Consider the following 25066-nt stretch of genomic DNA (forward strand, 5'->3'; position numbering starts at 1 on the left):
CAGCAGTTAAATAAATAAATAAATAAATAAATAAATAAATAAATAAATAAATGAATAAATAAATTGTCCAGTGGTGCACGCCTGTAATCCCAGCACTTATGAGGTTGAAGCAGGAGGATCACAGGTTCAAGGCTAGCCTTAAAACTTAGCAAGACCCTCAGCAACTTATCAAGACCCTAATGCAAAATTTTAAGGAAAAGAAAAAGAAGTGGGAGTTTAGTCTGGGGATAGAGTGCCTCTGGATTCAATCCTTATTACCAAGAAATAAAATAAAATAGTTCCTAACATTCACTTCATTATTTCTAAATGCCAAGCAATATGCTCAACATTTTACACTGGTCAGCTCAATTCTAGAAATTCTTTGTTCTATGAATGCTATTAGTTGAGTTAGGTAAAACAGAAATTACCTATCTCATATGGGTATGGTGGTTTTCGAGTGAGATGAGGCATGCAAATGAAGGCAAAAACATCAAAAAACTATCAAATATTATATAAATTTAACTAACAGCATTATATTAACAAAAGCAATTCTGAAGTATGTAGAAAATAGAAGATTTTTCCAAAATTTCATTAAGGTACCAACTCACACCCACTTATAGTCAATCAAAACTTAGTATGCACTTAGTATGCACACAAGTATATCAAATTCTGTGAATAATTTCTTTTTTAATTTTTTTTATTTATTTACTTTTGTGGGTCTAGGGCTGGAACCCAGGGGCATTAGACCTCCGAGCTACACCCCCTGCCCTATTTTTTATTCTTTATTTTGAAACAGGGTCTCACTGAGTTGCAAAGGGCCTCACTAAGTAGCTGAGGCTGTCCACGAACCACGATCCTCCGGTGTCAGCCTCCCAAATGCTGGGATTACAAGCATGCGCCACCACACCCACTTCTGTGAATAATTTCAAGCCAGCATGTTGCCTTGAGGAACTACTACAACTCCCAAAAAGCAGCAAGGTCCACTTTATTTCTGAATATTTTTTTAGACTTTTTTTTTTTTTTTTTGGTGGTACTGGGGGTGGAACCCAGGGGCTTTCTACCTCTGGGCTATACTCCCAGACCTTTTTTATATTTTATTTGGAAACAGGGTCTCACTAAGTTGCAGAAAGTAACTCACTAAGTAGCTGAGGCTGGCTTCGAACCCGTGTGATCCTCCTGTCTCAGCCTCCCAAGCGCGGGGATTACAAGCGTGCGCCACCACGCCCGGCTTATTTTTTAGAATTTAAATAAAAGAAAAAGGTTTCAACATCTAATAACTCTTTTCTGATTAACCCACATTTATTGCCAAATACACTCTCAATACCAAGATAGAAGATGAATAACATACAATATAAGATGATAAGCCTGAATTCCTTCATTTTTTATTTCCATTCTAAACTCATTTGATTTTACAAAAATATCAAATAAAGTGAAAGTATTTATAGTCAACAATATATGAAGGATTGTTACCATTACCTTATAGTGAAAACCCTTTACTTCTAAAGAAGAAATTCTTGTTCTAATAATTTAATCTTTTCAGATAGAAAAGAAACAAGAACATAAATAGTAAGATTACAAAAGAAATTTAATAAATGAAATGAAATGTAATGTGGCACTCAGCCCAGATGTTTCAATAGGCATAGACACTTAAGAAATATTTACATGATGACTCAAATAAGTTTCAATTTAGGGATTACCCTACCATGTGGCTAGCATAATTTAAAGCTAAAAATATACTATGATACTAAAACCAGGCTGCTAGCACTACATGTTCCATTGATCTAATAGCATTTATACTATGTTAAACCTTATATATACAAAAATCTAATTTAAAACTCTATTAAATTTTTAGACAAAAGAAATTCTGGAATAAGAAAAAAGAACAATAGGAAGAAGAAGGAGGGGAAGGAAGAGGAGGAGGAGGAGGGGAAGAAGAGGAGCGGGAGGAGGTGTTGTTGTTGTTGACAATGATGATGAACCACCTCAATCTGTACCTCACATGGTGATCATAGACCTACATGTAAAACCTAAAACTATAAAATGGCTAAAAGTAAATAAAGAAGAAAATATAATGATCAGACACTTAGACAAAGGGTTCTTATATACAATACCACACAATCTATAAGGGGAAAATTGAAAAGTTGGACTTTATCAGAACTAAAATGTTTGATCTACAAAAGCACTGCTAAGAGGATAGGATAAATTATTGGCAATTAACATATCTGGGAAAATGACAAATTTAAAACACATAATTAACCCTCAAAACTCAACAATAAGAAAATAAATACTCCAATTAAAAACTGGGGGAGAGCTAGGTGTGGTGGCATGCACCTGTAATCCCGGAATTTAGGAGGTTGAGACAGAAAGACTGCAGATTTGAGGCCACATTCAGCAAGTAGTAAGACTCAGCAATATAGTGAGACCTTGTTTCAAAACAAAAATAAAAACAGGCTAGGGAAGCCAGGTGTGGTGGTGCATGTTTCTAATCCCAGTACCTGGGAGGCTGAGACAAAAGAATCACAGGTTTGCAGACAGCCTCAGCTACTTAGTAAGGCTCTCTGCAACTTAGTAAGACCCTGTTTCAAAATTAAGAATAAAAAAAGGGCTGGGGTATAGCACCGAGATAGAATGACCCTGGATTCAATCCCTGGTATACTGCAAAAAAAAAGGGGGGGGAGGGGGCTGGCAATGTAGCTCAGAGGCCAAATATCCCTGAGTTCAATCCCCAGTACCACCAGAGAGAGAGAGAGAGAGAGAGAGAGAGAGAGAGAGAGAGAGAGAGAGAGAGATGGCAAATAAGCATATAAACAAATTATTAACTCTTTACTCATTAGGGAAAATACAAATTAAAATGCCAATGAACTGCCATACACATCTATTAGAATGGCTCAAATAAAATAAAAATAATAAAACCACATGCTGGCATAGATGCAAAGCAAATGGATATCTCTCCCTCTCCCTCTTTCTCTCTTTCTCTCTTTCTCTCGGATGGAACCCAGAGGTATTCTACCTCTGAGCTACATTCCCAGCCCTATTTTACTTTTTTATTTTGAGGTAGGATCTAAGTTATAGAAGGTATAAGTTACTGAGGCTGGCCACAAATTTGCAATCCTCCTGTCTTGGCCTTCCAAGTACTGGGATTACAAGCATGCACAACCATGCCCAGCTGAAACTCTCTTAAATTGGTCAGGAAAATGCAAGATAGTACAATCACATTGGAAAACAATTTGACAGTTTCTTAAGTTAAATATACCCTTATCATATAACCCTGAGATCAAGCACCTAAGTATTTACACAAGAGAAATAAAAACTATGATCACATAAAAATCTCTTCATGAATCTTTAATGTATCTTTAATCATAATTGTGGAAAACATTAAAAATAAAGGCCCATCAGCAAATATCTAGATAAACAAATAGCTATGCAGTCATACAATGAAGTATTACCCAGGAATGAAAAGGAATTGACTACTTATAGACACAAAACATGAATAAATTCCAAATATATTTTCCTCCCCCCGCCCTGTATGAGAAACTGAACCCACAGGTATTCTACCGCTGAGCCACTGAGCTACATCCCTAACCCTTTCATTTTTTATTTTGAAGCAGGATTGCTAAGTTGCCCAGGCTGGCCTCAAACTTGTGATTCTCCTGCCTCAACTTCCAGAGTAGCTGGAACTCCAGATATATGCTATAGCACAAATAAGCATATAAATAAATTTTAAATTTTATTATGCATTAGGAAAACCACAAATTTTACAACCCAATAATGTACCACTACATATCTATTCCAGTGACTAAAAACCTGATGAAATTACGTGCTGGTATTTGTTCAGATGCAGAACAAATACAATTCTCTTACACTGCAAGGGAGAATGCAGGAGGATACAGCCACTGCCTCGCAAATACATTTTTCTAAAAGAGGGTAGCCCAGCTCCAAAGGCTACATTCTGTTTGAGTCCATTTTTATGACACGCTGGAAAGGGCACTGTTTCAGGCAGCATTCTCACTGTTGTGACCCAAAATACCTTCCAACCACACTGAGAGTTTCGAAAGGCTTACTTCCTTACAGGTCTGGGGATTTTAGTCCACATATACAGTCCATTCATACCAGCTGCCAAGCAGGAGCCAAGGCTATGGGTCATCAGAGCATTATCACGGGAAGCAGAGAGAGAGCAAAGGGATGAGGCTGGGGACACACAGAGTCCCCGAAGCCCTACTAGCCATACCACCGCTGACCTACCACTTCCTGCAGTGCCCTGCCTTCAGAGGCCACACCACAGGGACCTGCCTCTGAGCATGAGGTCCGGGAAACATTTCACTTTCAAGCTGTAGCAGGCATACTATAGAATGCGGTGGGGACCTGTGCTTCCCACATGTGGTCAACCGCTTCTTCATAAACATATGGAAATTCGGTAAGAAAAGGAAAGTATTGAAAAAATTATGTAGAACAGCAAATGTAAAGAGAAAATTAACCTTGGCTTCCACTTAACATCATACTCTAATTGCTATTGATCACATACCTATATATAAAGATTAAAAATATAAAACTTTTGGAAGAAATTGTAGATTATCTTCACAACCTTGATATATTGAAAGATCACTTGGCATATAAAATATAAATAACCAAAAGAGAAAAATTACATATGTGTGTTTGATTGAATGAAAAATTTAAAGTTTGTGATCATCATTACAAATGAAAAGAGAAACTGAGTAATTGGGAGAAAAATATCTGTGATACTTAAACAGATACTCCTTGACTTACAATGGAGTCCAATTAACCCATCATAAATTGACAATATCACCTATTAAGAATGCATTTGATACACTGAATTTATGAAACATAATAGTATAGAAACAAGATCTAAGCAACATTTATCCCGTGACCATGCAATTAGCTGGGAGTTATACCTTAGTGCCACTGCCCAGCATCACAAGAGGCTATGAATCTTACTAGCCCAGGAAAAGAACAAAATTCAAAACCTAAAAGTATAGTTTCTACTGACTGTATATCACTTTAATATCATTACAGTAAAAAAAATCATAAGTCAAACTGTAGTAAGTTGGGGACCATCTGCATATGACAAAGGAATATATATGCAGCACATATAAAGAACTCTCACAAATCAGTAATAAAAACAGAAACAACTTAGATTTTGTTGTTTGTAGTACTGGAGTTCTAACCCAGGGCCTCTTGCATGATAGAGAGGTGCTCTCCCACTGAACTACATCCCTAGCTCTCAATTTTTTTAAAAGATAAACACTTAAAGAGAATTTTTATAAATGAAGATATGCAAATTGCAAGTATATGAAAAGTGCCCAACCATTATTTAATCACCAAAAATACATAAATTAAGACCATAAAGAAATGTCATTTGAAAATGAATACGATGCCTAAAATTAAAAAGGCTCATGATACCAAATGCTGCAATGAATGCAGAACACTGGAAACTCTCGGGTATTGAATGGGAATATAAAATGATACAGGCATGCTGGAAAAAATTTTTGACAATTTGCTCTGAACATATACCTACTTCATGACCTAATAATTGCACCCTTAGTAGTTAGCCAGGAGAAATGAAGACATATGTTGACCCAAAAAAAATTGTACAAAAATGTTCGTAATAGCCGGGCGTGGTGGCGCATGCTTGTAATCCCAGCATTCGGGAGGCTGAGACCTGGAGGATTGCGGTTCACGGACAGCCTCAGCTACTTAGTGAGGCCCTCTGCAACTCAGTGAGACCCAGTTTCAAAATAAAGAATAAAAAAATAGGGCAGGGGGTGTAGCTCGGAGGTTGAATGCCCCTGGGTTCCATCCCCAGACCCGCAAAAAAAAAAAAAAAAAAAGTTCGTAATATGTTTATTATGCTTTTTTTTTTTCTTGGTAGTACTTGTGTTTGAACCCAGGGAATTCAACTTCTGGCTACACCTTCAACTCTTTTTATTTTTTATTTTGAAACAATATCTCACTAAATTGTTGAGGGCATCACTAAGTTGCCAAGGCTGGCCTCAAGCCTGTGATCCTTCTGTCACAGCTTCCCAAGTACTAGAATTACTGGTATATACCACCACACCTAGATATAGCTACAAGTTTATTTATAATAACCAAAAACTGGAAATAACCCAAATATTCATCTACACACAATCAAAATGCGGTATAGTAAGCTCAGTCTGAATACTTGCCTAAAATGCATGAAGCCCTGGGTTCAACCCCAGAACTTAAAAAAAAAAAAGTGTAGCTATAAAATATAATACTACACAATCATAAAAAGAATGAAACATGAATAACATTTATTTATATATGTGTGTGTATATATATGTATATGTATGTGTGTGTGTGTGTGTATATATATATATATATATATATATATATATATATATATATATATATATATATATATATATATTGCAGTACTGGGGATGGAACCCAAGGGCATTTGACCTTCGAGCTACACCCCCAGCCTATTTTTCATTCTTTATTTTGAAACAGGGTCTCACTAAGTTGCAGAGGGCCTCACTAAGTAGCTGAGGCTGGCTGCGAACCTGGATCCTCCTATCTCAGCCTCCCAAGTACTAGAATTACAATCATGCACCACCATGCCCGGCCTATATTCAAAATATATTTAAAATAATAACATTGAGTAAAATAAGCCAGCTAACAAAGACTGACTACTGAATGATTCCATTTATATGAAATTCAAGAACTGGTGACACTAATCTATGATGGTAGTACTGATGACGGACCATGGTTGCCTATGAGGAGTGGAAAGTGACTGTGAAAGAGTGCACACAAGAGGACTTTCTGGGGCAGTGAAAATGCTTGAAGTCCTAGGTACGGTAATGACTGGATGTGTGTTTGATCAGAACATCAAATTATACACTTAAAATCTAAGGACTCAAGCCGGGCGTGGTGGCCCACGCTTGTAATCCCGGCGCTTAGGAGGCTGAGACAGGAGGATGGCGCAAGTTCGAAGCCAGCTTCAGCTGGCTTAAGAGACCCTGTTTCCAAATAAAATATAAAATAGGTCTGGGAGTACAGCCCGGAGGTAGAAGGCCCCTGGGTTCCATCCCCAGTACTAAGGACTCAGGTGGGCATGGTGACACATGCTTGTAATCCCAGTACTTGGAAGGCTGAGACAGAAAGATTGCAGGTTCAAAGCCAGCTCTGGCCACTTAGCGAGGCTCTCAGCAACCTAGTGAGACCCTGATTCCAAATAAATAAAATTGGGCTGAGGGTGTAGCTTGGAGGTAGAACGCTTCTGGGTTCAATCTCCAGTGCCAACTAATAAACTAATAATTTATACAGGAAAAATATGGCATGTTAAGTACCTATAACTTCTATTCTCAATGAAATCCAACATAGAAAATATGATACATCTCACAATTACTTTGCAACAGGACCTACAACTATTAACTGTAGTTCTCATATAGTGTTTGTAGGTATAATGCATTTAACCCCAAATGAACTAAAATGATAGTTTTCATGGGAACTCCTATAAATGGAGTAAACAGACAAAAGAATACTTACCCTGACAATATTTTGCCAGATCTCTTAACCTTTCATTAAGTTTGGTTTGGTTTGGTTTGGTTTGGTTTGGTTTGGTATGGTACTAAAGATTGAACCAAGGGGCTTTCTACCTCCAAGCTACACCCCAATCCCTTTTTGATGTTTTATTATAAAACAGGGTTTCATTAAATTGCTGAGGTCAGCCTCAAACCTATGATCCTTCTGGCTCAGCCTCCCAAATACTGCTTGTGCCATGATGCCTGGCTTAACAACTTTGGTTTTAAAAATAATAGCCGAGCGTGGTGGCGCACGCTTGTAATCCCCGCGCTTGGGAGGCTGAGACAGGAGGATCGCGCTGGTTCGGAGCCAGCCTTGCTGGCTTAAGAGACCCTGTTTCCACATAAAGTTAAAAAATAGGTCTGGGAGTGTAGCCCATGGGAGTGTAGCCCGGAGGTAGAAGGGCTTCCAGGAACCCCAGTACCACCAAAAAAAAAAAAAAAAAAAAAAAAGATATACAATTTTTGCACATGTAATTGATCAATGCATTCTGAGATACTTTAACTAAAACCTCATCTTTCAAACTTAAATGGAAGACAATCCATAATATATATGTGTGGTTTTGCATGATCGTGTGTGTGTGTGTGTGTGTGTGTGTGTGTGTGTGTCTAAAATTCTATGAGTTCCTGAAGAAGTTTTAAACTGATTTGGAACTGATACAAAAAGAATGCATTTGGAATGGTTACACTGAGTAACTCATTTTTTTAAGTAGAGTAGCATACCTGCGCCCTCTTCTGCACCTCCTGAAGAAGTTCAGAATACTGTAGTTCCAGTTCCTTCTTCTGTTTGTGCCAGCAGCTCTCCTGAGCTTTTATCTGTTCTGCCACTTTGTTAAAGGTATCTTCCTGGGTCTGCTGGAGCTCTCTCATTGTGTCAGACTTGTTTTTACAGATATACTCTAGATGGCTTATCTATGAAGAGAAATACAACAAAATGAAATGCTGCTAAAAAAAAAAAAAAGAAAACTACTTATTGCTGGGCGTGATGGCACACGCTTGTATTCCCCATGCTTGGGAGGCGGAGACAGGAGGATCGCGCAGGTTCGAAGCCAGCCGTGCTGGCTTAAGAGACCCTGTTTCCAAATAAAAAATTATAAAATAGGTCTGGGAGTGTAGCCCGAAGGTAGAAGGGTTTCCAGGAACCCCAGTACCACAAAAAAAAAAAAACTACTTATTTTTATCACCTTTCCCACAAAAACATCCCAAATTTTACTACTTTTTATTCCTTAAGATCATACAAAAATTTTAAACTAAATGTAAACAAATTAAGTAATAGGAATGAGCAAGCCAGGCACAGTGGCTCACACTTGTAATCCTAGCAACTCTTGAGCTGAGGCAGGAAGTTCACAAGTTTGAAACCAGTCTGGGCAACTTAGTGAGACCCTGTCTCAAAATAAAAAGCAAAGAAATGGACAGGAGGTGTAGCTCAGTGGTAGTGTGCTTCTGAGTTCAACTGAAAAGAGGGAGAAAAGGAAAAGAGGAGAGTTGAGAAGGGAGGGAATAAGAGAGATGGGGAGGGAGGAAAGATTAGTCAGGTAAAATATCATTTTAGCAGAAAATACCATCATTTGTATACTTAGACAACATATAATTTACTCTAATAAAGTTACTCATTCTTTATTTGGTGGGATTATTAAAAATGATATGCTTACCTCTAGAAACAAAGGTCAAGGTTTTCAAAAATCTCAACAGAAGAGGAAGTATTTATTTATTTGTGTGTGTGTGTGTGTGTGTGGTACTGGGGGTGGAACCCAGAGGCCTTCTACCTCCGGGCTATACTCCCAGACCTGTTTTATACTTTATTTGGATACAAGGCCTCACTAAGTAGCTGAGGCTGGCTTCGAACCTGTGTGATCCTCCTGTCTCAGCCTCCCGAGCGCTGGGATTACAAGCGTGCGCCACCACGCCCAGTGACAGAAAAGGAAGTATTTAAATGAGAATTATAAATCTGCAAATATTTTAAAAATAAGAACACAAAATGTTCCAACAAATTTTTTTTATTTCACAAACACTGAAAAGGAAACTCTATGCTCTAAAATGTGTGACAATTTATAAATGATGTTTTGGGACTACAAAAAAACTGTTAAAAACACACCACCATCTTAGAAGTTTAAGACACACTCATTTTAATCGTCAGTAATTGTAAACCCACTATACACACCACGTTTACAGTCACAAACAGCATCTGAACTTTTCACAGTTTATTCCCTCAGTCCTACTGTGTAGTGCCACTGGTTGTGTTTGCCAGTAGAATTAAGGCAAAATGCTCAACAGTAAGAAAACCTGCCCAGCACCAAGTGCAGCAGCACAGGTCTGTAATTCCAGTACTTGGGAGGCTGAAACAGAACAATCAAAAGTTCTAGGCCAGCCTCAATGGCTTAGTGAGACCCTGTTTCAAAATTAAAAGTAAAAAATATGACTAGAGGTTAAAGGCAGAATGCCCCTGGGTTCAATTCCTAGCCCCACAAAAAAAGAAAAGAAATCCCACTCTAAATTGGGGCTGTTTTATTAGTTCAACAAATTTCCTTAAAAACTTACACAACAGTTTTCCCTTTCTGTCTCTTAAAAGCAAATAGCATGGTAACTAAGATATAGAGCCTTGACCACAGTATCTTTAATTTGATCTATTTTGATCTGCTAAGCCATTTAAATTTTCTATAATCAAAAGCAGGGTTTCCTTCTTTTCTTGGAAAATAAATTTTTAGGGTTGTGAAATGGTGAAGTGACCATAAAAGTCTACCGTTTTGTTCTACAAAATATACTAAATTCTGAAGAATGGATTGGGTCTTCTCATATACAGTTTACTGTATTTCAAAAACAAGTCATAAGCATATGATTTTAAATTTTTCTAAGTGCTTTTAAAATAACACCTCACATTTCTAAGCAAAGAATGTTAAGATCATGTTTTTGAATAACTGTATCCTGTTTCTATTTTATGCTAACATAGTCGGTTTATTAATGTAAATGACTAAGTTCTTTGAATTGCTTCATCAGTAAGATTAATTTATTTTCTTTTAATTAGGTCCCTGTGGCTAATACTGGCTAGTAGTATTAGCATGTCCTGCACAGAAAGTGGAGCTTAGAGACTTCATACAGACTTCAGTCACATTTACATGCCCACAGCAATGGCATCAAACTGAGTTGTAGACAAGCCATAATTAATGGTATTGAATTATTAACATCCAAATTCTTTTTGAAATAAGATGAATGTCAGCCCCTCTTAATGATACTGTGATGTGGACAAATGTCACTGGATTTAATAGAGGTATCTGGTGCCTGAGGACAGTTACCTTCTCATTAGCCCTGTTGAGGTCCGCAATGAGGGCATCAACATTCTCCTGCAAGACTGCACAAAGCTCAGACCAGGAGAATTTATCCAACATGCCTTCTGGTTGTTTTATGAGCACACAGCCTGCTACCAAGTGCTGATACAAGGTATGAAGGAAGGTTAGCTTCTCCTGCAAGAAAACAAAAGACATGAATTTCTGTATATAAACACTGCATGCAAGAGTAAAACACATAAGCAGTGAGGAATTTATTTTTAAAACTTAGAGAGTAATAAAATGCTCAAGTTTCAGATACTGGCATTTAGATGACCTTTCCCTGCCCCTTCAAAACTGAACATTAGAAAGAATCTTGGAATTGCTTATCCTTGGTATTCAAAACAAAACTCTGGTGTCCAGAAGCCAGAAGACCAGGGTTTGGACCCCAACTGTGTGGCTGAGAAGAATGTGACCTGAGTAAGCACCTGTTCAGAGGACTAAGGTGCCTTAGCTGTAGCACAAGGTGTCCGGAATAGCTGCGTATGCGCTCTTCTAAGTAGAAGTCAGTATGGTAATTCTATAATTTCATATTTACATTTTCCAAAAGAGATGGTAAGTAAAAAAAAAAACACAAAACAGAGAAGAGTGTTATTCAATTCTCATGAAGAAAAAGTTATACCAATATCTGCACTTTTCATGTGCACAATTACTCAGCTTCCTTCCTACTCCAGAGATTCCAGGTTACTTACCATTTATAGGAAATCTATCCTAAGCCCCTTAGGCAAAGCAGACAGTGATATGAAAGATACGGAAGAAGGGCTCATTTGTTTTCCCCACTTCTAAGTTTATATAGGATGTGGCACATTGGGCATTTTTAAGTATTTAAATATTACAAAGTAACAGGTCAAAAAAAGTGGATATAGCTGTCTAAGATATAGTTTCAAAAATGTCCAAATTGATAGATGCTTAAAAAGTCCTTTAAAAGTAGATTATCATTACAGTCACTAAACTATTTATTGTTGAATGACCTTAAAATATTTACTATGCTCTAGAATTCAGTTTATTCTTGAATACACAAGAATTTATTTACTGTAATGTCAAATGGCTCTTTATAAAGCATTTCATCTAGAAAGTCCCAAAATATAAAACTTAAAGACAAGGTAATTATGAAATTTCAAAATGAATATTTTATGTTGATAAAATAAGCCCCTATAAGTTTTAGTAGTCAACAGCAGGAAAAAAAACTTTTAAAAGGAGAAAATTTAAGAGAAGAAATAGAAAGTCTAATTCAGATTGAAAAAAACATAGCACATACGAAGGTTTCTGGAATGAGAAATTGTAGAAATAGTGTTCCTGAATAACTCAAAATGCATATCACTCATTCACCCTATATGCTTCCTTGCTTTTTTCCAAATAATTTTTAAACCAAGAGATTTTAAAATATAAAACCACAAATTTGAATAAAGAAATCAGAATTTTTAAATAAATGTGCTACGCACTGTCCTTTTAATAGTAGTTTAAGATGACTTTGGCTTTTTAACTGGGTTTTTAGAGCTGGCTTGAGATGTATGAATATCTTACAAATATAACTGCTCAAATGTAATATTCAGGCACTAAAATCTTCCTCATCTGCATTTTTGCCACGTGATCACATTCATCCCCAAGGATAATTCAGTGTGTCGCCATTATGTCCTTTTTGCTTGGGCTGTGATAAGCCAAGCATGATAATCATCCATTTGGCAAGAGAGAAGAATCACAAGGTCCAAAATCAATTCACACATGTTGAACCCTACCACAGTGCTGTAGACATGCTAACTGTACAGTACAGCCAGGATTCTAGTTTCCTTTCCTTTAATCATTATCTGATGTGTAGAACAATTCCAACCCCTTCATGTGGACACAATTTAAATCCCAAACTGTAAGAAGAGTGGAAAGAATATTTCCTTTTTGCTCTCTTGGCATTTGCGTTCATATTTGTTAGCCTAATGAACTCAATATGCAGGACAACTTTAGATAAACAGGTTTCACTAGCTACACTAGCTCTCTATCCCATGGGTAAAGGAAAATATAAGATAACGATTTCATTCACACGGGCTCATACAGAACATGAATTTTAGTCATCAAACTTTAAGAAGTCATTAATAAATAAAAATGAATAAGACAACTGTTTAAGACATGCAAACAAAGTTTTAATTTTATTAAACTTTCGTTTTTCTAAATTCTTCTTAATACTTTATAAAGAGTAAAGAGATGTCCATTAAAGTATATATTATTTATATTTTACAAATAAGGAAACAGACGTGGAGAGACTAAGCAATGTGGCTTGTCTACAGTCTCACTAGTTATAAACAAAAATGCCAGCATCCAAGTTCAAGTCCATCTGATTACCAAAAAAAAAAAAAAAAATTTTTACTCTACCATACCAAGCAACAGAACCACCAAAATAAAAACTAAGTTTGTCACTGGCAAATAGGTAAACCTCAAAAGGATAGGAACATGGCAGCTTGAGGCATGATGAACTAAACAGTAAAGGAAAATCGATGGTCCCAGTGACAGAAGGCCTAAACCCTATTACTTTCCTCACAAAACAGGACGACACACATGTAATGGATTAACTGATTTTACAGCTGTCATGAACATTTCAAAATAGTCCACTCAGAACAATTTTGTAAATTAAATCAAATCTGAGTAAAAATTATCACTTGATGTACACAAATGTATAAAACTGAGATGAGCCAGGTCTTTCCTAGCCATCTTCCAGTGTCAGGGAATACCTCCGCGTCCTTATGGAAAGCCTGGGAAAGCTTCTGCAGTTCACTTTCACATTGGGCTGCTCGTGCCTTTTCTTTCTCCCAACAGTGCAGAACATTCTGTAGCTCCACTTTTAACGTGCTTATTAAAGCTTCCCGGTCAGCACATTTAGTGCGCAAATGACTTAACTCTTTATGGACATCAGTCAGTTTATCTTGAAGTTCCTGTCAGAGACACCAAATAGATTATGGAAAGATCATACAATGAGGGAGAAGTACACAAATATAAAAGATATAATAAAAACTTTCAAAGCTTGAATACAAAAGAATCAAGCATTTTCTTATAATGCTAAACAATGTGGTATTTGACTAAATATATTTTCTAAGTATAGTATTTTAGCTCAAGAACTAGAAAATTTGTTATGTTCAAACATGTACATAAAATGTTAATAAGATGGCTTATTCCAAAAGACTCTTCAAAGGGAATTTTCCTTTCAATTCATTATAAGAAAATAACTTGGTAGTTTAAACAAATTTTAATAACTTTTAAATAACATTTAAAAAATTAAACTTCTTTACATTTAATATAAGAACATTTGCTTTCCAATGACATTTCAAATACTAATAGAAAGCTCAAATATGTGGCATAAAATTCTGCTGAACTATTTATTCTCTAACCTTAACAAATTCTACTGTAGTGTGTCCATGACAAACTAAATGTGAACCAACACAATAAAATTCCAACAATATTCAACAACTCAAATTTTTCAAAGACATAGTACATAAAACCAGCACAGAAAATAAAATAAACTTTCTTTCTGGACCTCAGCCACCTGTGGTCTCAGCCCATTACCACATGTGATGTACTGAAAATAATGGCTCCACCCAAAAATGATGGAAACTGACTCCAAATACAGATGTGCTTTTGTAAAATCTGTTTAACATGTTTCTAAGGCAGGACATTAAATTTCAAATTATTTTTTGAATCTGTGGCATTATATTGGAGACATCAATGTTTTCTTTAAATAATTTCCAACCAGGAGGGTTTTTAATGAAAAAGACATTAATTTGGTCAACAACAAAATATTACAAGTGTATCTAAATATACTTTGTGTGTATGTGTGTGTGTGTGTGTGTGTGTGTGTGAGAGAGAGAGAGAGAGAGAGAGAGAGAGAGAGAGAGAGAGAGAGAGAGAGAGAGATAGATACTGGGGTTCCTGGAAGCCCTTCTACCTCCAGGCTACACTCCCAGACCTATTTTTACATTTTTTTAAAATTTGGAAACAGGGTCTCCTAAACCAGCGCGCATGGCTAGCTTCGAACCTGCGCGATCCTCCTGATTCTGCCTCCCAAGTGTGGGGATTACAAGCATGTGCCACCATGCCCAGCCTTAAATATACTTTCAAAAACAGGAAGATCTATCTTCAGATCTCTTCTTTAAAATAACCCCTAGATAATTATATTTGCTTCTTAATACAAAGGGAAAGTTGCTCCAAGTCATAATACCTTGATGTTTTTGGTGTGAGATTCAATCTTCTGTTTGGTCAAATCAAGTTCATTAGATACCTTTTCCTTGGCATCATTCATGCTGTGTAGCTGATGAAAGAACAGTAAGTTGTTTACATTGTCAAGAATAGGTAACTGAACTCAGAAGCTAACCTTTTACTGCTTTTATGCCATTAAATACCAGTTTTTCAGTAGTAATTAAGAATCCTAACAAAAAAGTACTTCCTTTGGTTAAATGATTTGTAGTTTCTGTCACAAGCTCACATGGCTAACAAGAAAAGCATTCAACCTTAAAATGTCTGTGGTGTTATTGTATTTTTACTAGATGTCTGGATAACGGATTTCACTCTTACTGTAAACAAATATAACTTTATTCTTTAAATCCTACTGGACCAAAATGCCAGAAGCAGTGGCATCTATGAGGGAAGAAAAAAAAAGCGGAGCAGAGACTGTTTTCCTATACATCAAGAGGGCATTCAGTGGTCTCTCACTCCATATGACAACTTGAGGGTCGGTCACATGCAGTCCTACTGGGAAGGCTTGTGGCAGGTCATCAGTTGGTCTTGCACCGCTTGTGATTTATTTTCTTTGACAGTTCATTCTTCTTTCTGTCAGACTGCTCTTTTTGCTTTCTTTGCAGCCACCCCCTTGGTCTCCCCACTGCTGTCTCTGGCACTGGTTCACAACAAAGCACATTACTAAGCCAAAGCCTGCTGAGTCGACTTTTCAACTGTGCTGAGGATCATGTGACATCCATCCTCCCAAATAACAATTCACTGTGGGCAATATGTTCCTAGTTACCCTGCAGCTTCCAGACCTAGGCCTCAGAAGAGTTTCAAAAAGTACTAACAATACAGGTTTGTCCTATCTCACTGAGAAAACGTAACAACATTTGTTCTTCATAGAAAATTATTTCAATAGTAACTTTCTGGTTTTTCTTTTGAACAATTATAGAAGGTATTAAGAAGACTCACTTTTCCTTTTTTGTTCACCTGAGCTAACTAAAATAAAATTAACCTCTATCAATATGTTATGTTAAATATAATGGTTTTTGGAGTCTATTATATGAAAGAAAGAGACAAACACTAAATTCTATGCCATGTGACTTGTCTTTGGCTGAACAATCTGTGTTGTTTTGCTAATTGTATTTAATGTAATTACTTCATATGCTAATTTGACAAGCTGTAACTAGATAAACTCTTCAATTTTTAAAGCATGAATTCATAAAACATTTTAATACCCAAGAAAATTATCAACTCACACATTAAACAATACAAATGAGATGATAAATAGAAGCATGAGCTTTTTCAATCAGCAACTAAAGGCTTCCAGGCTACATCAAACGAGTATTTGTTTTTAAAAACTCCTAACAACACTTTACTCCCTTTAGAGAATGAAAACTAATTTCTTTTTTATTACAACTTTCACAGCTTGTAGAATTCTTAAACTAAAATATTGACAAAACCTAAATTTCCACTAGCTATTCCACATGTGATAAAGCACATTACATTTAAACACAGACCTATTCACTTAAATTACTTGCATAGCTTTTTTATTAATTAAAACATAAGTAATAAAGACTAAAAAGTGACAAAGTATTTACAACTTTGAAAATAATAGTGAGCCTGAAGAGTCACAAGAACCTAAGTGAGACAATACACTCTTAGCCACACTCAAAGAACAGTGATGGATAATTTATTATTTTTGGTATCTGTGAAGCTGTCAATTCAACATTCCCAATCTTTTTGACCTTTGTAATAGGCAAGGGATATGTACTGGTACAGGCTGAAGGCTATGTGTGTGGAGCCACACAGTGCAAGTGTTACCTCATTAGACGCATCTTCCAGCTTGTTCTGGTAATCTGTCAAGGTATGCCTCAAAGTCTCAAGGACAACAGAGAAGCTAGGAGGTTTATCTTTGTCCTTGTGAATGCCTAGAGAAAAATAGAGGAGGAAAATAGACCCTTAAAGTCACATAGGGACAAAACCTAAGCAAACAGTAAAGAGATATTACAATTAGATAGAGATGGAAGAGATTATAAAATATTGAGTAGAAATTTATTCTCCAAGTATACTTCTGTGCGGCTAGGTATTAACAGCCTTTCCAAATAAGTGCTCGAGTTAGAGTTCATAGTATATCAAGTTCAAATTTATGGCTACTTTCTACCCTGCCAACCCATATGATAGTAGCTTTTTTTTATTTTCAGTCTCCTAAGTAACAGCAGTGTTTGTATGTACCTGTTATCCAACAATTAAATGACTAGTCTATATTAACATTCTTTGGGAAAATTACATAAATTTACTTTGATCCTTGTGTTTCTGACCAGTCAGGCCTTTTATAAGTACCATTTTACTTAAATAATAACTTCTGAGACCAAGAGTATATAATTTTCTATTATGCTTGGAAATATTCTTCAATCCTTAAAACTCTCAAGTTACAAGTTGAAATAAACAATAAAAATGTTATTATCTACATAGCCCACATCATGTTTCAATTAGAACCATTAAGACAGATATTCACTGTAAAAATATGCGTATTTCCTTATTATGTCCTCAAACTACTTTAATTTAGTTGAGCCATAAGTCAAATTAGTTAAGCTAATTGAGGTCATGTGGTCAAATATAACTCCAAATATTGATGCAAAATATTCAACAGTTGATTTTAAAAAGCCACTTTAAATTAATTTTTTGTTTTAAGTCTTAAAATAAGTATCAAGTTTAGTTTGAAAACACTCATATTAAAAATTATTTTAATTTCCTATTATAATTTCTCCCCATATTTTATCCTTTTTTTTCAGTACTGGGGATTGAACCCAGGGGCATTCTACCTCCAAGCTATACCTCCAGTCCTATTTTTATCCTTTATATTGAAGCAGGGTCTCAATGAGTTCCAAAGAACCTCATTAAGTAGCTGTGGCTGACTTCGAGCCATGATCCTCCTGCCTCAGCCTCCAGAATGCTGGGATTACAAGTGTGTGCCACCACACCCAACTCTACTTTTTATTTATTTATTTTTATTTGTTTGTTTGTTTGTTTGCAGTACTGAGAGCTGAACCCAGGGGCATTCTATCCCCAAGCTATACCCCCAGCCCTACTTTTTATTCTTTATTGAAACAGGGTCTCACTAAGTTGCAGAAGGCTTCACTAAGTAGCTGAGGCTGACTGTGAACCTGACTCTCTTGTCTCAGCCTCCCAAGTGCTGGGATTACAAGCATGCACCAATATACCTGGCTCTCCCCATATTTTATAATCTAAACATTTTAATATGGAAGAAATAATTTTCAACAATGAAAATTTTTTAAAAGATTCATAATATATGTTTTATTATTTACTGAATTCCTACTATGTACTAATCTTGGGCATTTGGCAAACAGAGATGAACATGATTATTGTAGTCTCTGTTGATGTACAATTTATACTGTAATAAGAGACATAGAGAGAGGAGAGAGAGAGAGAGAGAGAGAGAGTGAGAGAGAGAGAGAGAGAGAAAGAGTGTGTGTGTGTGTGTGTGTGTGTGTGTGTGTGTGTGTAAATAAATAATTTAATGAGATCATTTATTCATTTTTCAAGTATTCCTAGAGTGGAACTTATAAAAAATGGAAAAGGCAGCAATAAAAGAAAGAAGAGAGAGGAAAAAGTTTTCATTTAACAATAGACCAAGCCAGATTTGGTGGCACACATTTGTAATACCAGAACCTGAGAGCATGAAACAGAAAGATCGCAGGTTCAAAGCCAGCTTCAGCAATTTAGCAAGGCCCTCCACAACTTTGTGAAATCTTTTTATCAAAATTTAAAAAAATAGGGCTAGGGAAGTAGCTGAGAGGTAGTCTTGAGTTCAATCCCCAGCACCACACACACACACACACACACACACACACACACACACAAAGATTAACTTTATTTATCTCAAAGTACTGGTAATATTTAGTGTTTTTAAGCTTGACAAGCTGGGTACAGTGACCTGTGCCTAAATCTCAGTACATGGGAGGCTGAGACAGGAAGACTGCAGGTTTGAGGGCAGCCTCAGCATTTTAGGAAGCTTCAGCTACCTAGAAGAACTCTGTTTTAAAGTAAAAAGTAGCCGGGCATGGTGGCGCACACTTGTAATCCCTGCGCTTGGGAAGCGGAGACAGGAGGATCTCACAAGTTCAATGCCAGCCCCGCTGGCTTAAGAGACCCTGTTTCCAAATAAAAATATAAAAAATAGGTCTGGGAGCATAGCCCGGAGGTAGAAGGGCTTCCAGGAACCCCAGTACCACAAATAAAATAAAATAAAATAAAATAAAATAAAATAAAATAAAATAAAATAAAATAAAATGGCTGCGAGTATAGCTAACAGGTAAAATGCTCCTGTGCTTAATCTTCCAGCACCAAGAAAAATAATAAAAAATAATAAACAAATAAAAATAACCTTGGGGAACGTGTTCCTAATAAATGTATGGCATTTATCAAGGTATAAAAACTTCATAAATATGAATATTATTTGGATATCCTTAAACAGAAGAAAATATTTAACTTAAAAACCAACAGTAAAATGGAACCAAGAAAAACAACACAGCTCTGAGCCATGATAATGGAGGAGACAATACCCATTGTAATCACTATGAATTGAAAAGACAACACATTAAAATTTTTATTAAAGGTCTTACCATGTATTTTTTTAAATTGCTCTCTTGCACAAGATAAAAAATGTAATGTATAATGCTTTTCTTTTGCCACTACGCAGAGTAGTGCATGAATAAATCATTCAAGGACACTGAATTCATTCAAGTGAATCTGCTAGTTTTTACAATAAGGGAGAAAACTTCCTCTCAGAAATTCAGAAGAGTTCCGGGAAGATGGCGACCGAGAAAAGCGGGGCTTAAGAGTCCCGCTAACAACCAATCTCCATTACCACAAAAAGAGCGCCTTTCATAGCCAGAAAACACCATCACCAGAAAAACAAAAAAACCACCAGGCTCCAGAGAGAAAGCGGACTGAGAACAGAGCTCAGGGCCACAGAGGAGACACACGCGCCCGAGGACGCGGCGGCAGCGCCATACTGCCGGCGGCAGCGGCGAGTTCACCGGACGGCTACAGCAAGCCGAGGTGAGCCGATGCGGAACAGCCAGGCGGGATCTTTCGGCGCAGACAGCATTTAAAGCTCCCAGTGGCTGAGCTCAGCACACGCTGCAGGGATTCAGAGTGGAAATCAAAACCAGAGAAGAAAAAATACGCCAGCCTCATGGCCGAGGGCGTGGCAGAGGCGCCATATTGCCACCGGCGGCGGCAGCAGCAGTGAATTCACCGAGTCCAGTACAGTTACATCTACGTACTCAAGAACAGTGAGTCAAATTGCGGGCCACAGAGGAGAAATCCCAGTATTGTGCCTCCTGGGACTTGACCCAGTGAGGGAGTGGTGGTGGCAGATATATCACACCATAGGAGAACACCCAACCTGGCACCCCCCATAGTTTAAAGCAGCCTCTATCGACTCCCTGGGTCGGAGACTCTGTGATACAACCCAGTAAAGGAGTAGTAGGGTCTGAGATAATACAGACTCGAGATCCAGAGCACCTTAAGTGAAGCCATAGTGACCCAAGGGAAGAACCCAGAGAAGGCACAAACCTCCGAAATCATGGGAAAGAGGAATAACACTGAAGTAATGAATGTGCACAACCCCACAACATCAGAACCTGATAAAACAGAAAATCAGAGATTTCTAGAAGATCAAATCAGGAAAATAACTGTAGAAATAATAGAGGTGCTTCGAAAAGAACTCAGAGAGAGCCAAAAAGAGATAAAGGATGCAATTAATGAAGTAAAGGCCTCAATTCAAAGCACAAACAACCGATTAGACCACATGGAGAACAGAATCTCGTTCTTAGAAGATGAGCAATCCAAAAATGAATGCATAGTTTCTAATCTAGAAAAAGATATCCAACAGCAGGAATCTGACATTGAAGAAATATGGGCCCATTTTAAGAGAGCTAACCTAAGAATAATTGGAATAGAGGAGGGAAAAGAAAGTGAAACCAAAGGGATCAACAATCTCTTCAAGGAAGTAATAGCAGAAAATTTTCCAAATATAGAGCAAGAGGTTGATACACAGATCCAGGAAACTTATAGAACTCCCTTTAGACAGGATCCGAGAAGAGGATCCCCACGCCATATAATTGTCAAAATGACCAATGTGGAAGCCAAGCAGAGAATCTTAAAGGCAACAAAAACAAAGGGCCAAGTGACATTCAGAGGCAAACCAATTAGAATCACTCCAGACTTCCCAAACCAAGTCATGAGAGCCAGAAGGGCTTGGAGTAACATATTCCAAACTCTGAAAGAAAACAACTTCCAGCCAAAAATTTCCTATCCAGCAAAACTTTCTATCAAATTAGATGGAGAAATAAGAAGCTTCCATGACAAACAGAAACTGAAGGAATTTATGTCTTCAAAACCAGCGCTAGAGAAAATACTCAAAGAGATTAACTACAAAGAAGAAATAGGTAACACTCACCAGAACCAGAGAAACAAGAGTTTCCATCCAACAGACAACTAAGATTGGTTATCTGTGGAGATTCATTATTTATGTTAGTCTTTTACCTATCTCTAAATTGTATTGTTTGCCTTTATTGTTGTTAATTTTTAGGATTTCTAGTTGGAATATTAATATACCTTCAGATATAGCATTTGGAAATATTTTATCCAATTCTATTAGTAACTTTTAACTCTGTTTACATTGTCTTTGGATATACAATATTTTCTTTTATTTTTTAGGGAGTTTGTATATTCTTCTGTTGCCTGTGCCATTGAAATCATATCCAAGAAATCACTGCCAATTTCAATGTTGTGAGGTTTTATGACCCAGATTTTCTCCTAAAAGTTTATCGTCTTAAGATTTATATTTAGGTCTTTTATCTAGTTTGAGTTAATACTTGTATGTGGGATTAGGTAAGGGTCCAATTTTATTCTTTTCCATGTAATTATTATTTTTCAACAATATTTAGTTAAAAGATTATTATTTCCACCACCAAATCTTCTTGGAAACCTTGTCAAAAATAACTTGACAATATAGGGAAGAATTTAGCTCTAGGCTTGTATTTAACTCCAATGGTCTATATATCTGCCTTTAGAACAGTACTACACTGTTTCAATTATTGTAGCTTTATATGGTTTGAAATCAGAAAATATACATCTTCTAGCTTTGTTTTTGCTTCGAGATTGTTTTGGGTATCTAGAGTCCATATTCCATATCAGGATAGATTTTTTTCTGAAAAATAAATATATGATAGTTTCACCTAAAAAAAAGAAAAAAATATTCTCTGGTAAGAAAGAAAGCAAAAAGAAATATTGAAATGTTATCTTTAAGACATCAAAAGCTTGGTATCAGACAAATGAAACTGTTATGTGAGATTATCATTTTTAATTTTGGATAAATTGCTATAATACTAGATGTCAACGACTAAGCCAAGCATGGGAGGGAGGGATGGGGAGAGAATGGGGTGGGGATCGGGTGGGGGCTGACTGGGCGATGTGTGCATGTATGTCTACAAAAGTTTGTATCCCACTATGATGTATGAATACAGTGCACCAATAAAATAAAATTAAAAAAAAAAAAAAAAAAAAGAAATTCAGAAGAACAAAATCATCTTAACATGAGTGTTGAAGAATAAAGTGACAAAATGCTCACTCTTTACTCACCTATGCACATTTTCATATTCTACACAAAATAAAATGTTCTTGACTGAAAATGTTTATTTTTTATTTTATTTTATTTTATTCTTTATTTTGTTTTTTTATTGAAAGTAAATGTTATACATTTAATATGTATTTGGTGCCCTCTCCCCCCCCTCGTTTCCCTTCCCCCCTCCCGATACTTAATACCCAGGCTAACCTTGCTATATTCGTACTTTTACACCTATTTGGAAATAGCTGCTAATAAAGTTACATTAAGGTACAAGGTATGAGTTATGTTCATCCATCAGGAAAAGTAATATTTACTGGTCCCTTAACATGACAAAATGTTAATAAATTTAAAAGAGAGGGCGGGCACTCCAGACCAAGAACTTACTGATTAATTTGATTTAACCTAATAGCATTCTAATCACTATACCATAGCCCAAAACACAATAGGATAGCAAAATTATCCCATCAAGGGAGGTTTAAAATTCATAAATAAAGATCAGTATAAAATAGATATCATAACTGGATTTTCAAATTGCAAACTGCAAATGAAGAACAGATACATCAGGAACACATTACACTTGAGTGTTCTGTTTTTCTCTTTCCCTCTCCCTATACCTGTGTTGCTCTGTACACCGGTGCCAGCCTGTACTTTCATAACACTATTCTCTGCTTTAATCTCTCCCTCTCACTTTTAAGTAGGTTTCAACTCTAGCTGAACTTTGGAAAATCTTTCACTGAATTAGTAACCCACAAGAGGGGATAGGAAAGAAAAAAGCCTTCTATTTAAACGTTTCCTTTTAGACAACCTCAAAATTTAATATGCTTACATGACTCATGTAAACAACTATTTTTCAAGCTGATGTTATTGCCTCAGTAAACTACAGTTTTGCAGTAAAAACAGTATTCAGTGAAGCTGAATGTCCAAATTAATAATAAAATAGAGATGGGGGTATAACATGGAGGTAGAACGCCCATGGGTTCCATCCCCAGTATCCACCTAAAAAAAAAAAAAGAAAGAAAAGAAAAGAACAGTATGTAGTAATGAATGGAGTCTATCTCCTCTACCTTCTCAATCATCCTCTTCCCTATTTCTGTTTCTTTGCATGAACCCCAAAAAGTGAGCTTAAGAAATAACACAGAAGCCGGGGTAGTGGCGCTCGCTTATAATCCCAGTACTTGGAAGGCTGAGACAACAGGATTAAAGTTCACAACCAGCTTCAGCTACTTAGTGAGACCCTCCACAACTTAGTAAGAATCTGTTTCAAAATAAAGAATAAAATAAGTCTGGGGTGTAGCCTGGAGGCAGAATGCCCTTGGGTCCAATCCCCAGTACCACCAACCACCACCACAACAACAAAAAGAAATAACAGAATTTAAGAAAAAAAGACTGAGCTTCTTTTAAAAGATATATAGATATGATATAAGTAGTCACAGTCATCTTCAGAACAGATGGGGTGGAAAGTCTTGTTTCTTGCTTCATGTTCATTTTTGACCATGTAGTAGGAAATTCAGAAAACAACACTCAAATAAGTTTTCCTTTCATATAATATATGGTAAAAATTTACCACATAATTCATTGATTTAAAAATTCCTTTTGATTCTAAAAGCACTAAATATATATTTTGCTGTAATTATACTTTTCAAACTCAGATTGCATTCTGCATTTTGTCTTAATAACTGAGGTCATACACAAACATCTTCATTACTTTGCAAACATTTCTGTTCATTCTGGAGTATTTAAGGAAAATGATTCATAACTTTTGTGGGGGGCTGGGGGCATTGAAAAATGAACCCAGGGCCATTCTACCAGTCCCCCCCCCTTTTTTTTTTTCTTTTATAAACAGAGTCTCACTAGGTTGCCAAGGGACTAGTTGCTGAGGCTGACTTAGGACTTGAGAGTCTCCTGTATCAGCCTCCCATGTACTGGGATTATAGGCATGTGCCACCACACCCAGCTGGTTCATAACTTTTCTAAAATGTGGAAAATATTTAGTATGTAAGTCCTGCTCTTCACTCCCTATGCTCCTTAGGACACTCCAGAAAACACTTCTGTACCAAGGTTTAGGAAATATGCTAGTGAAAGGAACTAAAGCTTCCTTGAACACTATGTGGCTTGAAAAGGTCTGTGTGGTCTGAAAGTCAAGAACAATAGCAGAAAACTGTACCATCAAACTAGGTTTCCTAAATTCAGTGGGCATGATAGGATCGCAGGGGATACAGGACAGGTGATAATAATTAACTTCCAGAGACAAAGTACACATGGTTATCATAATGGGTAATAAAGTCTAGGCAGTAAACAAAAAAGGTTTGAGCCGTGGAGATTGCTAGCATCCGCTAACTTACCAT

The 25066-nt window shown here is 36.6% G+C and overlaps 1 protein-coding gene across 4 annotated transcripts in view; it reads right to left on the reverse strand.

The window, feature by feature from the left end:
- Positions 1–25066, reverse strand: part of CCDC171 (coiled-coil domain containing 171) — a gene marked incomplete at both ends in the record, with an annotated part of 323708 nt that overhangs the window by 180539 nt on the left and 118103 nt on the right. For 2 of the 4 annotated variants that reach the window (XM_080709193.1, XM_080709191.1), the window contains 5 exons: positions 8265–8453; positions 10832–10999; positions 13579–13779; positions 15060–15149; positions 16886–16992. In XM_080709193.1, the coding sequence (XP_080565319.1) occupies positions 8265–8453; positions 10832–10999; positions 13579–13779; positions 15060–15149; positions 16886–16992 (755 nt within the window). Of the gene's footprint in view, positions 1–8264; positions 8454–10831; positions 11021–13578; positions 13780–15059; positions 15150–16885; positions 16993–25066 lie in introns of all 4 variants that reach the window. The other 2 variants (XM_080709192.1, XM_080709190.1) reach the window with 2 other exon arrangements.

This window comes from Muscardinus avellanarius, assembly GCF_963383645.1.
Source record: "Muscardinus avellanarius genome assembly, chromosome: 13".
NCBI lineage: Eukaryota > Metazoa > Chordata > Mammalia > Rodentia > Gliridae > Muscardinus > Muscardinus avellanarius.